The 16,183-nt window shown below is 43.5% G+C and overlaps 1 protein-coding gene across 46 annotated transcripts in view; it reads left to right on the forward strand.

Annotated features, from left to right (window-relative positions):
- Window positions 1-16,183, forward strand: part of LOC119128672 (protocadherin gamma-C5-like) — a 212,343-nt gene that overhangs the window by 172,167 nt on the left and 23,993 nt on the right. Inside the window, exon 1 of one of the 46 annotated variants that reach the window (XM_037261286.1) lies at window positions 1,848-4,706. The exons of 40 other annotated variants lie outside the window; for them this stretch is intronic. In XM_037261286.1, the coding sequence (XP_037117181.1) occupies window positions 2,271-4,706 (2,436 nt within the window). In that variant the 5' untranslated portion in view covers window positions 1,848-2,270. Of the gene's footprint in view, window positions 1-1,847; window positions 4,707-5,493; window positions 8,405-8,668; window positions 11,422-12,086; window positions 15,160-16,183 lie in introns of those variants that run through there. 5 more of the 46 variants (XM_037261277.1, XM_037261282.1, XM_037261310.1 and 2 more) reach the window with 5 other exon arrangements.

Genomic DNA, 16,183 nt, shown 5'->3' on the forward strand with positions numbered 1-16,183 from the left:
CTATTAGTGTACACATTGTCTTGATGTTTTGACTTTTCACCTGATAGCAATGAATGTTTCCCCTAAAGTTAGTTTAAAAGACTAATCATAACATTTTAGCGAGCACGGCTGCAGTACCAGTTACCGCAACTAAACAGTGCGTCGAGCATGGTGATATTTGTCCTGTTGAATGGTGCAGGTTGTAGATGCAGCAGTTGGCCGCCTGTGTGGCGCTGTCCACTCGCGTGGTGCTGAAAGCAGCTCCCTGACTCTCCCCGCCACCACCACCCTCGCAGTTCCCTGGCTGGCTCTCTTTATCTCCCTCCCTCTCTCGCCCACATTGCTGTGTAGCAGACGAGAAAAAAAATATACGTCTTGGTGATGCACCTTATCTACAGTCTCCATATTTAGTAACGTTAATTTAATATACAGTAACATAATACAGTCTGGATTTGTTTACATTTGTCATTGTAGTTTTGTCTTTGTATAGCTGAGAGACGCAAAGTGGGTAATTGACATTATACATACTAGTGTGTAAAAATGGAAATAGTATGAAATAATTGTATCGTTTAGAATAGTGTTAAACGCCTCTTTATAGCTCATTCACATGTTGAGCTCCCCCCCTCCCCTTTCCTTTGTTTTGCTCTACAGACCTACATCCGGGTATTTGATGTGGTCGCGTAGCAGGCAGGATTAGTTCAAGCAGCGAGGATGAGCAAAGGCTGCATTTACCCTCTCGAGCCACTGGAAGGCGATGATTAGCTATGTGAGGTGGAGAGGATGCATGTGTGCTATAAATAGAATTAAATGAGTGTTAATGGCAATTGTTTAAATATTAAATTTAAATAATGGGTAGATGGGTACCACGTTTAAATTAGAATTTTACAATGTCTTTATGAATACATATACTGAATTTAAAAAGTACTGTAATATTACATTTGTATTTATGTCTCTATTTTACTCTTTTTCAATATAACAGAATTTGCAGTGTATTCAATTTAATTGAACCAATGTATTAAAATAGAGTACTGTAATATCCATTATCACTTTTTTCACTTTCAGAATTTATACTTTGTCTTTGTACTCTATAAAATTGGTCGTGTATCCGTTGTAATTAAAAATACACTATTTGGTATTTAGTGTAAATATTAATGGCCTTTAAATAGATATTATAATGAATGATTTTGCGATTTGTTTTGTTAGATAATATGTTTGTCATTTCCACGATTTAATTTGGTATTTTATAACATGTTAATATAAAAGTCTTGCGTGGATATTGTAAGTATGGATTTACTCTTATTAATTTTCTTTATTTTGTCATTTAAAAGCATTTAAAAGTACAATACAGTGTTTAAAAATACAATAAAGGTTCGTAAAAGTCTTATAACAATATATTTTCTCTACATCGCGGATTGTAACCTATCGCGGGTGGTCTTGGAAGCAATTATCCGCGACACGAGAGATTACTGTATTGCTGGATACGAATTTAACCATTTTTCAATATAATAATAAATAATTTTGATATAATTGTCAATATAACATTTTGAGTATTTCCTACAATTTTTTCCAAATAGGTTTTTAGACGAAACAATATAAATCATCTCGCATCCACTGCTGAAAATATAAAATATGCGTTACTGCATTTTTGTATTTTGTACAAATATTAATTGCCATTATATTTAAATGCATGATGCATAATATAGCATAAAACTGTTGTGAAGGGCGTTGTGACGTAATACCCCACGTTTAAATGAGTTAAGTATCAATTACCTATGTATTAAAATCAAGCAAAACAATGTATTAATTCGTTTCAATATTTAAACATGTTTTATTTTTAGATTAGTATGTTGTATGTTTTAGTATGTTAATAATGCATTATAATATATATTATAATATGCATTAGTGCATTTGTTTTTTCTTACAAATATCAATTGCCATTAATTACACATTATACTGCATGTTGTCCGATAGTATATTTGAGTGGCATAATAATTGCGTGCGTGCATGTTGCGTGACGTCATTGTACCGTAAGCGCATTGCTGATTGGCTTTAACGTATTCTCACTGTCCACCAATGATAGTGAAGGGTGTACAAAGAGATCTTGTCGCCTCGCAGCTTCATGCACTTGCCTCCACACTGTCGAGCCGGGGGAGGGCTTTGTGCACACAAAGCATGACTATCCTTTTTTGCGCTCATAAATGCGAGGACGTTTTTTCCCTGGATTTCAGACTTTTCTGTTTGAGCATCATCTGTGAAGGATTTCGCTGGATATATTGTATTTCATTGGAATAATGTGGCACAAATTGCCCGCGTGGCAATTGCTTTGGTGGTGTCATCATTTCTCCCTTTTGTGGAGTACAATAGACGGACAGACCCGCTACAGCATCCCCGAGGAGTTAAAACGGGGCTCGGTGGTGGGGAATCTCGCAAAGGATTTAGGTTTGGTCGTTTCTGAACTACATCGGCGTAAACTGCGGATAACGTCAGAGGCTGGTAAGCAGTATTTCAGTGTGGACCTCGGGAAGGGAGACCTGCTGGTGACTGATCGAATAGACAGAGAGGAGCTGTGCGGACAAAGAGCGGCATGTCTGTTGCCTTTGGAGCTCGTTATAGACAACCCCTTGCAATTGCATAGGGTTGAGATTGAAATATTGGATACTAACGATAACTCTCCGAGTTTTGCCACAAAGGAAAAAATCTTAAAAATAGCAGAGCTGGTTAATCCAGGTGCGCGGTTTCCTTTAGAAAGTGCACAAGATCCTGATGTCGGCCCTAATTCTGTACGCTCTTATGTTATCAGTAAAAATGACAATTTTAAATTAGCTGTCAAAACCCAAAAAGATGGACGAAAAATCCCCGAACTGGTGCTTGAAAAGCCTCTCGATCGAGAAAGGCTGCCTTTCCATCATCTCATCCTCACAGCTGTGGATGGTGGCGACCCGGTCCGGTCGGGCACGTCCGAAATTACAATAACAGTCCTTGACAATAACGATAATGCACCCCAATTTGAAAGGCAGCTTTATGAAGCAAATGTTAGCGAGAAGGCGAGTCCGGGCGCGCAAATATTACAAGTAAAAGCGACGGATGCAGATGAAGGGCTAAACGGTGAAATTGAATATAGTTTTGCAGAGCAAACGTCAGAGGCCATTTTATCATTATTTAACATTGAAGCTGCTACTGGAGATATTACAGTTAAAGGAGATTTAGACCATGAAATCAATTCTTTACACAGGTTGGACATAACAGCGAAAGACAAGGGCAATCCAAAAATGGAGGGGCACAGTGGCGTTGAAATAAAAATAATTGATGTTAATGATAATGCGCCGGAAATAATTGTGACGTCTCTAACGAGTCCGGTGCCGGAAGATTCAGCCATTGGAACTGTTATTGCTCTCCTAAGTACAAGAGATCCCGATTCAAAAGACAATGGCAAGGTTACTTTGCGGCTGCCACCCGAATCTCCTTTTAAATTAAATCCGCCTGTTTCCAACCACTACTCTTTAGTGACAAAGGGGCCGCTTGATCGTGAAAAAAATGACCAATATAATGTGGAGATCCGTGCCACTGATTATGGAAAACCTCCACTGTCGAGTGCGAAAATAATTATAGTTAAACTTTTAGATGTAAACGACAACCCACCAGTTTTCTCGCAGCCACATTATACTATTTATGTAAAGGAAAATAGCGCTCCTGGCCATATTTTATGTTCGGTGTCTGCAAGTGACCCGGATGCCGGTGAAAACGCCAAAGTGTCTTACTCTATCGTGGACTCTAAAGTGCACGACGTGTCCGTGTCGTCATACGTTTACGTGAACTCCGAGAATGGCAGCATCTACAGCATGCACTCGTTCGACTACGAGAAAGTCAAAGTGTTTCAAGTTGTGGTTGAGGCAAAGGACCAGGGCTCGCCTTCGCTCAGCAGTAGCGCCACCGTCCATGTTTTCATCCTGGACCAGAACGACAACGCCCCCGCCGTCATATACCCCTCTCCTCACGCCGCCACCCATCTGAGGGTGCCCCGCTCGGCCAAGGCAGGGCATCTGATCACTAAGGTGACGGCCGTGGACGCCGACTCGGGCCACAACGCGTGGGTCTCGTACAAAGTGGCGGAGGCCACGGACATCTCTCTGTTCACGCTCAATTTGTACACGGGGGAGGTGAGGACTAAACGGGCCGTGTCCGAGCACGACGACTCTTCTCAGAGGCTGATCGTAGAGGTCAAGGACGACGGGGAACCGGCCCAGTCGGCCACTGTCACGCTGTCCATTCTGGTGGAGGACGGCGTGAGCGCGCCCGTCTCAGAGCTGAGACAGAAGACGCCCGAGCCCGGCAAGAAAGGCGGCACAATCACGCTTTATCTGATTGTGTCTCTGGCCTCGGTGTCCGTGCTGTCTCTGCTCACTTTGCTCGTCTTGGCCGTCAAATGCATGCGGAGCAGCGCGAGCGGCGCTACTTGCTGCGTGAGGCGGACAAGCTCCGACGAGCACAAGAAGCCCAACAGAAATCTCCAAATTCAGCTCAACACCGATGGACCTATCAAGTATGTGGAGGTTCTAGGAGGTGATGTCATGTCCCAGAGTCACTCCTTCAGGTCGTGCATGTCTCCGATGTCGGAGTACAGTGATTTCACTTTGGTCACGCCCAGCAGCACCACTGACTTTAAGGAGGTCCTCAGCGTCCTCGATGCTTCTTTGCCTGACAGCACCTGGACCTTTGAGAGCCAGCAGGTGAGCCTGTAATAAAGCAGTGTGTGTGCGTGTGTTTGCGCGCGCGCGTACAGGTGAGCCCTTGACAAAGCAGTGTGTGTGTGCGTGTGTGCGCGCGCGCGTTTGTTATTAAGTACTGCTGTTATATCCATATATAATGCATGTGGAAAAAAACGTTCTTTTATACTTACATTGCAAGTGGCTGTTTGTTGAACAAACGTGAGTCGACGTTTGACGGCTTTATTCTAAATGTTTGATGGAAAAATTATTGAATAATTAATGTGGTGACCAAGGTTCTCATTTAATTCTTTTACTTTAGCAGTTAAGTTATTGCTGTTTTTGTAGTTATTATATCGTCTGCCATGGATTGATTTACCCCGAATATATTCCAATACTCCAAGGAAAACGCACCCTTTTTTAATTCAAAAAGTAGGCTACAGTGACTTAACTTCTTTGAAAAAGTGTAAAAAAACAAAAAAAAATACGTGAACTATGCCCCCAATTTAACGAAATGTCGTACGCTATCATATTTAAAGTTGACAAAAAGTCAGTTTTGTAATATTGCAAAATATACTTAATGATTGATCATTTAGCTATAGGGTTGTTGTACAGGTTAAAATCTATTAACTATTGTAAATTGGACCTCATCAAACGAATTACTGCAATGGTAAATTGAAAATGAACAAATTCCGTCCATTTCCTCTACAAATCCCTGGCTTTAACAATAATATTAATAATAATAATAATAATCATAATCATCCTAATAATAACGTAACAACTTTCATTCAATTTCAACTTGGCATCATTTTGTGTTTCGGATCTGTATAAATATAATTGTCTTTAAAGCCATTAAGGCGCAAAGTGATTTTCAGCCATGCAGTCTAGAGATGAACACTGCTCGTTTATGTTGAAATTACCTGCATCGTGTGTGTGGTGTATGGAATTTAAGGGGAGAAGGTACAGCCTCGCTGTCATTGGTGGACAGGGTCTTCTGCTGCGGTCCAATAGCATTTAGAAGTTCACGAAGCAATCTAGTCCCCGCCCCAATGCAGCTTCATCTTTGTGTAACTCAAAGAGAAAGAGGAGATGGAGCGAGAGCGAGGGTCTGCGCGCGTGTCTGTGCATCGGCTCATTATTGTTTTTTATTTTATATGCAATCACTAAAGCCATGCTTCGTGATAGTGGACCATGGTACAATGGATTCTTACTCGTAATGGTGACTACTAGCAGTATCTTTCATGCAAAATCGAGGGAAATATTTGCGTTGTAACGGAGCAAGGATGACAAAGACAATGGGATCCCGGGACTGGAGATGGCAGGCTCTTTTGTGGCATTTTCTTTTGTGGACTACAGTGGCTGCTCAGACTCGTTACAGCATCCCAGAGGAGCTCAAAAAAGGTTCCGTGGTAGGAAATTTGGCCAAAGATCTGTCTTTGAAACTGTCTGAGATATTTGAGCGCAAGCTGCGTGTTGCCGCTGAGGCTGGTAAGCAGTATTTCAGCGTGGATGCGGGGAAGGGCGAGCTGCTGGTCAGCGACAGTATAGACAGAGAGGCTTTATGTGGACAAAGCGCCGCCTGCGTGCTCCCCCTGCAGGTCGTCATCGAGGACCCCTTGCAGCTTTTCCGTGTGGAAGTAGAAATACAGGACATTAATGATAACGCGCCCCGGTTTCCCTCGAATGACGTCATAGTAGAGCTCGCAGAATCAACTGTTACAGGGGTCCGTTTTCCGGTTGAAAGTGCCGTTGATCCAGACGTTGGTGCTAATTCGCTCAAATCTTACACTATCAGTAAAGACGAATGCTTCAATATTGGACTCAAGGAAGTTGCCGGTGGGAGGAAAGTCCCCGAATTGGTTTTAGTTAAACCTTTAGATAGAGAGAAAAAGTCTGTTCATCAGCTTTTACTGACAGCTTTGGATGGAGGCAGTCCTGTAAGATCAGGAACGTCCCAGATAACAATTAGGGTCCTTGATATAAATGACAATGTTCCTACATTTGAGAAAACATTATATAAAGTGTCTGTCCCTGAAAATCTTGGAAGAGGTGCGACAATTGTGCAAACAAAAGCAGCAGACATGGACGAGGGACAAAATGGAGAAATAGAATATTTTTTTGGTGCACACACACCAGAGCACATCCTCTCTCTGTTTACTATTGATAATATAACTGGCACTGTAATTTTAAAAGGAATATTGGATTTTGAAACAGCTGCAAATTATGAAATAGACATCAGTGCAAAGGATAAAGGTAATCCTCGAATGGAGGGCCATTGTACTCTCCATGTTCAAATTTTAGATGTAAATGACAATGCTCCAGAAATAATACTGACCTCAAATTCAAAGCCAGTTCGAGAGGATTCTCCAAATGGGACTGTGGTAGCTTTGCTCAGTGCTAGAGACCTTGACACTGGTAATAATGGCAAAGCAATATTACAACTCCATTCAAAATATCCATTTGCCCTTAAACCATCTTTTTCTCATAATTATGCGCTGGTCACCAGTGGAGTGTTAGACAGGGAGACTTTGTCTGAGTACAACATTGAAATTACAGCCATTGATGCAGGCTCTCCACCTCTCTCCAATAAGAAAATAATCGCTGTTACCATCACTGATGTTAATGACAACCCTCCGCAATTCTCTCAGAGCTCATATAATGTTTATTTAAAGGAGAACGGAGTGGCAGGCTCTATATTGTACTCGGTGGCTGCAAGTGACCCAGATGCCGGTGAAAACGCCAAAGTGTCTTATTCTATCATGGACTCTAAAGTGCACGACGTGTCCGTGTCGTCATACGTTTACGTGAACTCCGAGAATGGCAGCATCTACAGCATGCATTCGTTCGACTACGAGAAAGTCAAAGTGTTTCAAGTTGTGGTTGAGGCAAAGGACCAGGGCTCGCCTTCGCTCAGCAGTAGCGCCACTGTCCATGTTTTCATCCTGGATCAGAACGACAACGCCCCCGCCGTCATATACCCCTCCCCTCACATCGCCTCCCACCTGAGGGTGCCCCGCTCGGCAAAGTCGGGCCATCTGCTCACCAAGTTGACGGCCGTGGACGCCGACTCGGGCCACAACGCGTGGGTCTCATACAAAGTGGCGGAGGCCACGGACGCCTCTCTGTTCACGCTCAATTTGTACACGGGGGAGTTGAGGACTAAACGTCCCGTGTCCGAGCATGACGACTCCTCTCAGAAGCTGATCGTAGAGGTCAAGGACGACGGGGAACCGGCCCAGTCGGCCACCGTCACGCTGTCCATCCTGCTGGAGGACGGCGTGAGCGAGCCCGTCTCGGAGCTGAGACACAAGGCGCTCGAGCCCAGCAAGAAAGGCGGCACAATCACGCTTTATCTGATTGTGTCTCTGGCCTCGGTGTCCGTGCTGTCTCTGCTCACTTTGCTCATCTTGGCCGTCAAATGCATGCGGAGCAGCGCAAGCGGCGTTACTTGCTGCGTGAGGCGGACAAGCTCCGACGAGCACAAGAAGCCCAACAGAAATCTGCAAATTCAGCTCAACACCGACGGACCTATCAAGTACGTGGAGGTTCTGGGAGGTGACGTCATGTCTCAGAGTCACTCCTTCAGGTCGTGCATGTCTCCCATGTCGGAGTACAGTGATTTCACTTTGGTTAAGCCCAGCAGCACCACTGACTTTAAGGAGGTCATCAGCGTCCTGGATGCTTCTTTGCCTGACAGCACCTGGACCTTTGAGAGCCAGCAGGTGAGCCTGTGATAAAGCAGTGTGTGTGCGTGTGTTTGCGTGCGCGCGTACAGGTGTGCCCCTGTTTTTGACTGCTGAGTTATGTCTTATTTGAAAATTAAATGCATCTTTAAAATATTTGCGGTATAAATAAACTAATTAATAGTTAATATTAATAATAATAATATAATTTATAAATAATATAATAATAATAATAGTAATAATTATATATTATTATTATTTTGTATTATATATGACCTTACAATTGCTCCCCAACACTTGAAAGGGGATGCTCTGACTCAGTGAGTGAGGATCAGCTTCTTTCTCATTGGCTTGTGGAAGCGCAAGCCATGAACCAATAGAATTGAAGACTGTACAAAGCAATCTCGTCCCAGCCCCCACGCAGCTCATACTGACACACAGAATGCACTGCGCTTCAGCACAGACAGAAAGGAATCAGCTTGTGTTTTTAACATTCCAACGAATTCACTAATTTTGCTCGATGGCTTGAGATGTTTTTGTGGAAATATCCCCAGTGGATGGACAAATTGCCGTGAAGAGGATGTAAATGAGGATGTTTGCGTTATAACGGAGCAAGGATGACAAAGACAATAGGATACAGAGACTGGAGATGGCAGGCTCTTTTGTGGCATTTTCTTTTGTGGACTACAGTGGATGCTCAGACTCGTTACAGCATCCCAGAGGAGCTCAAACAAGGTTCGGTGGTGGGAAATCTGGCTAAAGATCTGTCTTTGGGTCTGTCTGAGATAATTGAGCGCAAGATGCGGGTCGCCGCTGAGGCTGGTAAGCAGTATTTCAGCGTGGATGCGGGGAAGGGCGAGTTGCTGGTCAGCGACAGGATAGACAGAGAGGCTTTATGCGGACAAAGCGCCAGCTGCGTGCTCCCCCTGCAGGTCGTCCTCGAAAATCCCTTACATTTGCATCGAATTGAAGTGGAAATCAGAGATATAAACGACAATTCCCCTCGTTTTCCCACACAAGATATTAACCTTAAAATACCAGAATCCGTTGCAGTGGGTACACGTTTTCCTTTAGAGAGTGCAGACGATCCTGATGTTGGAGGCAATTCTCTGAAAACATACACGCTAATTAAAAACGAACATTTTTCTTTGAAATTCAAGGAGGCAAAAAATGGCAAAACTGTTCCTGAAATGATGTTAGAGAAATCTCTGGACAGGGAAAAAATGTCCACTCATCAATTACTACTAACTGCATTGGATGGGGGGAACCCTGTTAAATCCGGAACGTGTAAAATTATAATCGATGTGCTTGATATTAACGACAATGTTCCTATATTTGATGAAAAAGAGTATACTGTCTCTTTAAAGGAAAACAGCACCAAAGGAACATTTGTAGTGAGGGTAAAAGCTACAGATACAGATGATGGCGTTAACAGTGAAATTAAATATTATTTTGGGTCCCGCACTCTAGAAAACGTTTTGTCAACATTTGAAATTAATGAAAAAACTGGACAAATTGTTTTAAAGGGGGAATTAGACTATGAATCATTTGCATCTTATCTGATTGACATAACTGCTAAAGACAAAGGTGTACCTGAGATGGAAGGGCACTGTCAGTTACAGTTAGATATTGAAGACATAAACGATAATGCTCCCGAAATTGTTCTGACTTCTAAACCCAGTCCTGTACGAGAAGATGCTCTTCGTGGCACGATGGTGGCGTTGATTAGTGTCAAAGACATTGACTCTGGTAATAATAGTAAAGTAACACTACAATTACCTAAAGGCTTGCCTTTTTCACTTAAACCGTCTTTTTCTAATAATTACGCACTAATCACAAATGGCGCTTTAGACCGAGAGAGTGTGTCTGAGTACAACTTTCAGATTACAGCCACTGATGCGGGCTCCCCTCCTCTCTCCGGTAAGAAAATGATCACTGTCAGCATCACTGATATTAATGACAGCCCTCCTCAATTCTCTCAGAGCTCGTATAATGTTTATTTAAAGGAGAACGGAGTAGCAGGCTCTATATTGTACTCGGTGTCCGCAAGTGACCCAGATGCCGGTGAAAACGCTAAAGTGTCTTACTCCATCGTGGACTCTAAAGTGCACGACGTGTCCGTGTCGTCGTACGTTTACGTGAACTCTGAGAACGGCAGCATCTACAGCATGCACTCATTTGACTACGAGAAAGTTAAAGTGTTTCAAGTTGTTATTGAGGCAAAGGACCAGGGCTCACCTTCGCTCAGCAGTAGCGCCACCATCCATGTTTTCATCCTTGACCAGAATGATAACGCCCCCGCCGTCATATACCCCTCCCCTCATGCCGCCTCCCACCTGAGGGTGCCCCGCTCGGCCAAGTCTGGCTACCTGCTCACCAAGCTGACGGCCGTGGACGCCGACTCGGGCCACAATGCGTGGGTCTCGTACAAAGTGGCAGAGGCCACGGACGCCTCTCTTTTCATGCTCAATTTGTACACGGGGGAGGTGAGGACTAAGCGCGCCGTGTCCGAGCATGATGACTCCTCTCAGAGGCTGATCATAGAGGTCAAGGACGACGGGGAACCGGCCCAGTCGGCCACCGTCACGCTGTCCATCCTGCTGGAGGACGGCGTGAGTGAGCCCGTCTCGGAGCTGAGACACAAGGCGCCCGATCCCGGCAAGAAAGGCGGCACAATCACGCTTTATCTGATTGTGTCTCTGGCCTCGGTGTCTGTGCTGTCTCTGCTCACTTTGCTCGTCTTGGCCGTCAAATGCATGAGGAGCAGCGCGAGCGGCGCTACTTGCTGCATGAGGCGGACACACTCCGACGAGGACAAGAAGCCCAACAGAAATCTCCAAATTCAGCTCAACACCGACGGACCTATCAAGTACGTGGAGGTTCTGGGAGGTGACGTCATGTCCCAGAGTCACTCCTTCAGGTCGTGCATGTCTCCCATGTCGGAGTACAGTGATTTCACTTTGGTCAAGCCCAGCAGCACCACTGACTTTAAGGAGGTCATCAGCGTCCTAGATGCTTCTTTGCCTGACAGCACTTGGACCTTTGAGAGCCAGCAGGTGAGCCTATATGATAAAGCAGCTACTTTTGTTTGCACTCAAGGAAAACATGCAGCACTCTACCTTCTCACCATTAACACTTGTTTACTGTCCTTGTTCAACTAGTTGTGATCAACAACTTTAGGTTGACATGCATCAGTGAATTAAAGATGTTTGCTCATTTTTGTTGAAATCACAGTCGTGGTTGGAGTATAGTACGTTCAAATGCGCTTGCTGTTTGCATTGGAATAATTCAACAGTATTACACACAGTTAATGTTTTATTCCATCCCCTTAGTTTGATTAAGATTTCTTAATATTTTGCCAAGTACCCCATAAATTGATCGTGTTGTTTTTGGTGACTTATTGCCTCATTTGTGTTGCCTTAATAGTTGTCATCACACAGTGGTTGAAATGAATTTGGTTTTGAATGCTCAGAATTTACACTTTCTTTACACTATTATTGTTTTGTTTTTATCATTTTTTTATAATTATGACTTTACATTTCCCTTGATATAACGCTTAATCTGCATCATTAGTAGTTTTGAACAAATCTTAAACACTGCATGTTTTAAGAACTGAGCATTTTTTGAGCCACTGTGTTTGACTATTCCCTTCTCGGTTCTTTTTTCTTTGTTTGTTTGTTTGTTTGTTTGTTTGTTTGTTTGTTTGTTTGTTTTGCACTCATTACATCCGCTTTGATGGCAGCAAATGTAGATCGTTTGGTGTTGTAATCCTCGCAGACAAATATTCAGCACCCTCAAGTGTGGACAGCGACGCTGAAATCCAGCAACAACACTCTTTGGAATAAAAGCTAACGTATTTTTCAGTCTGATATAAAAATGTAAACACGTCTGTTAAATATTTCAGACATTGATGATTATTCATGTTGCATTTATAGTGACTTAATGGGTAATTTATTTCCATCAACATTGGCCCATACTGTATGATGATATCTTCACTATACCTCCCCAAAACCCCATAAAATGGTAAAGTCGAAGATGTGCTGTGTCTTTAAGAGCGAATGATGGTCACTTTGCTTCTGATTGGCTAGTGGAAGTGCAAGCCGTGAACCAATAGAATTGAAGACTGTACAAAGCAATCTCGTCCCAGCCCCCACGCAGCTCATACTGACACAGAATGCATTGCGCTTCAGCACAGTCAGAAAGGAATCAGCTTGCGTTTTTAAAATTAAAACGAATTTAATTCACTACTTTTGCTCGGATGGCTTGAGATGTTTTTGTGGAAATATCCCCAGTGGATGCACAAATTGCCGTGAAGAGGATGTAAATGAGGATGTTTGCATTCTAACGGAGCAAGGATGACAAAGACAATAGGATACAGAGACTGGAGATGGCAGGCTTTTTTGTGGCATTTTCTTTTGTGGACTACAGTGGATGCTCAGACTCGTTACAGCATCCCAGAGGAGCTCAAACAAGGTTCGGTGGTGGGAAATCTGGCTAAAGATCTGTCTTTGGGGCTGTCTGAGATATTTGAGCGCAAGCTGCGTGTCGCCGCTGAGGCTGGTAAGCAGTATTTCAGCGTGGATGCGGGGAAGGGCGAGCTGCTGGTCAGCGACAGGATAGACAGAGAGGCTTTATGCGGACAAAGCGCTAGCTGCGTGCTCCCTCTGCAGGTCGTTCTAGAAAATCCCTTACAATTGCATCGAATTGAAGTAGAAATAAAAGACGTCAATGACAATGCTCCCAGTTTTCTCAAAAGTGAACATGTAATAGAAATAGCCGAATCCACCAATGTAGGTGTAAATTTTCCACTGCAGAATGCAGAAGACCCTGATGTTGGGAGCAATACAGTGAAGGCATATGCGCTCAGCAAAGATGAATGTTTTACTTTAAAAGTTAGAGACATTGACAATGGAAGAAAAATGCCCGAATTAGTGTTGAATAAATCATTAGATCGTGAGAAAAAAGCTGTTCATAATTTAATACTTACAGCACTTGATGGTGGCAACCCTGTCAAATCGGGAACTTCAAAAATCAGAATACAAGTTCTTGACGTTAATGACAATGTTCCTTTGTTTGATCATAAATCATATAAAATATCTGTCCAAGAAAACAGCCCAAATGGCTCTTTTGTCATTACAACACAGGCAACAGACATAGATGATGGTCCAAATGGTGAAGTAGAGTACTCTCTCGGAATACACACACCACCATCAGTGCTGGCATTGTTTCACATTGACCCTATTAGTGGAGATATATTAATAAAAAATAATTTGGATCATGAACAGCAGTCCTCTTATCGAATTGAAATTACTGCAAAAGATAAAGGCTTCCCCACAATGGAAGGTCGGTGCAGTGTGCATGTTGATGTGTTAGATGTAAATGACAATGCACCAGAAATATTATTAACATCTGAACCGAGTTTGGTACCAGAGGACTCTTCAATTGGAACGGTTGTAGCTTTGCTGAGTGTACGTGACCCTGACTCTAGCAAAAATGGCGAAGTAACTTTGAATCTTCCCAAAGGCTCACCATTTACTCTTAAACCGTCATTTTCTAATAATTACGCGCTGGTCACCAGTGGCGCTTTAGACCGAGAGAGTGTATCTGAGTACAACATTGAGATTAGAGCCACTGATGCGGGATCCCCTCCTCTCTCTAGTAAGAAAACCGTAGCTGTCAGCATCACTGATGTTAATGACAACCCTCCTCAATTCTCTCAGAACTCGTATAATGTTTATTTAAAAGAGAACGGAGTAGCAGGCTCTATATTGTACTCGGTGTCCGCGAGTGACCCGGATGCTGGTGAAAACGCCAAAGTGTCTTATTCTATCGTGGACTCTAAAGTGCACGACGTGTCCGTGTCATCGTACGTCTACGTGAACTCCGAGAACGGCAGCATCTACAGCATGCATTCGTTCGACTACGAGAAAATCAAAGTGTTTCAAGTTGTGGTTGAGGCAAAGGACCAGGGCTCGCCTTCGCTCAGCAGTAGCGCCACTGTCCATGTTTTCATCCTGGACCAGAACGACAATGCCCCTGCCGTCATATACCCCTCCCCTCACGCCGCCACCCACCTGAGGGTGCCCCGCTCGGCCAAGTCTGGCCACCTGCTCACCAAGCTGACGGCCGTGGATGCCGACTCGGGCCACAACGCGTGGGTCTCGTACAAAATGGCAGAGGCCACGGACGCCTCTCTTTTCACGCTCAATTTGTACACGGGGGAGGTGAGGACTAAGCGTGCCGTGTCTGAGCACGACGACTCCTCTCAGAGGCTGATCGTAGAGATCAAGGACGACGGGGAACCGGCCCAGTCAGCCACCGTCACGCTGTCCATCCTGCTGGAGGATGGCGTGAGCGAGCCCATCTCGGAGCTGAGATACAAAGCGCCCGAGCCCGGCAAGAAAGGTGGCACAATTACGCTTTATCTGATCATTTCTCTGGCCTCGGTGTCCGTGCTGTCTCTGCTCACTTTGCTCGTCTTGGCCGTCAAATGCATGAGGAGCAGCACGAGCAGTGCTACTTGCTGCGGGAGGCGGACACACTCTGACGAGAACAAGAAGTCAAACAGAAATCTCCAAATTCAGCTCAACACTGATGGACCTATCAAGTACGTGGAGGTTCTGGGAGGTGACGTCATGTCTCAGAGTCACTCCTTCAGGTCGTGCTTGTCTCCCATGTCGGAGTACAGTGATTTCACTTTGGTTAAGCCCAGCAGCACCACTGACTTTAAGGAGGTCATCAGTGTCCTGGATGCTTCTTTACCTGACAGCACCTGGACTTTTGAGAGCCAGCAGGTGAGCACTACTTTTGTTTGACCTCAAGGACAACTTGTGCAACTGATTCCTTGTCATGCACACTTTGTCACTGTTTGTATTCAGTTGTTAGTTGACCAGCTTTTCCATTCGCTACTCAGCCTCTTGGTTGCTGTATTCATATTGTGATGCTATTTAAATCCATGTACTGCACACTTATTTCAGATGAATAACTTACATTTAAGACCAATGATACCAAATGGTGGCTTCAGATTGAGGTACAGCCAAAGAATTATGGAATAGTTTGTTTTAGGGTGTAACAGTGAGGGCGGGGTTTTGCAATATCTGTCACCACAGGACTAATTATTGGAAGGAAAAAAATGTCACTGGGAATAATTTTAGTTTTTACTTAGCTGCATTCGGCTCCTCGTGGAAACAATAAAACAAAATGATGTGTAGAACTTTGAAACGTACTTGAACGGAGTGGTTGGTTTAAAAATAGTAGTTTCCCCATAATGTCCTTCCAAAATTTTAAATGACTTTGGCTCTAAAACAGGCTCTGGTCATTTACATTTTAAGAGTATAAATAGTCTTTATTATGTTAATGGCTAAATTAAAATCCCGCAAAGCGTATTCAGCTTTCTGTATGTGTGTCAGTCACGCAAATTCCTTATATAGAAAGTATTCAGCACCATGGTCAGCGACTTTAGCGTCAACAGTCTGTTGAATTAAAACGAATATTTTCTGAATTTATTTTTATACTTCCCATTGGATTGACATTTTCTCTGAAATGTAAGACTTAGATTCTGTTTTAATGACGCTTACGTGTGGGGGAAAACTATATTTACATACTCCTGTCTCAAGGCTGTATCGGTGAAAGCAGCTTTTGTCATTAATGGCGTACTACCGCCACCTACTGGTGTAGAATGAGACTAAATTAATTTCATTTTGAAAGGGAAAAGGCCTTTGAAAACAACCAAATATACTTAAATTTGGACAGTGCTGAGGGTCAATAAAAATATTTTTTTCTCATAAATGCAGCAAAAACATCATTTTTTAAACATTT

The sequence above is a fragment of the Syngnathus acus genome, chromosome 10 (genome assembly GCF_901709675.1).
Source record: "Syngnathus acus chromosome 10, fSynAcu1.2, whole genome shotgun sequence".
NCBI lineage: Eukaryota > Metazoa > Chordata > Actinopteri > Syngnathiformes > Syngnathidae > Syngnathus > Syngnathus acus.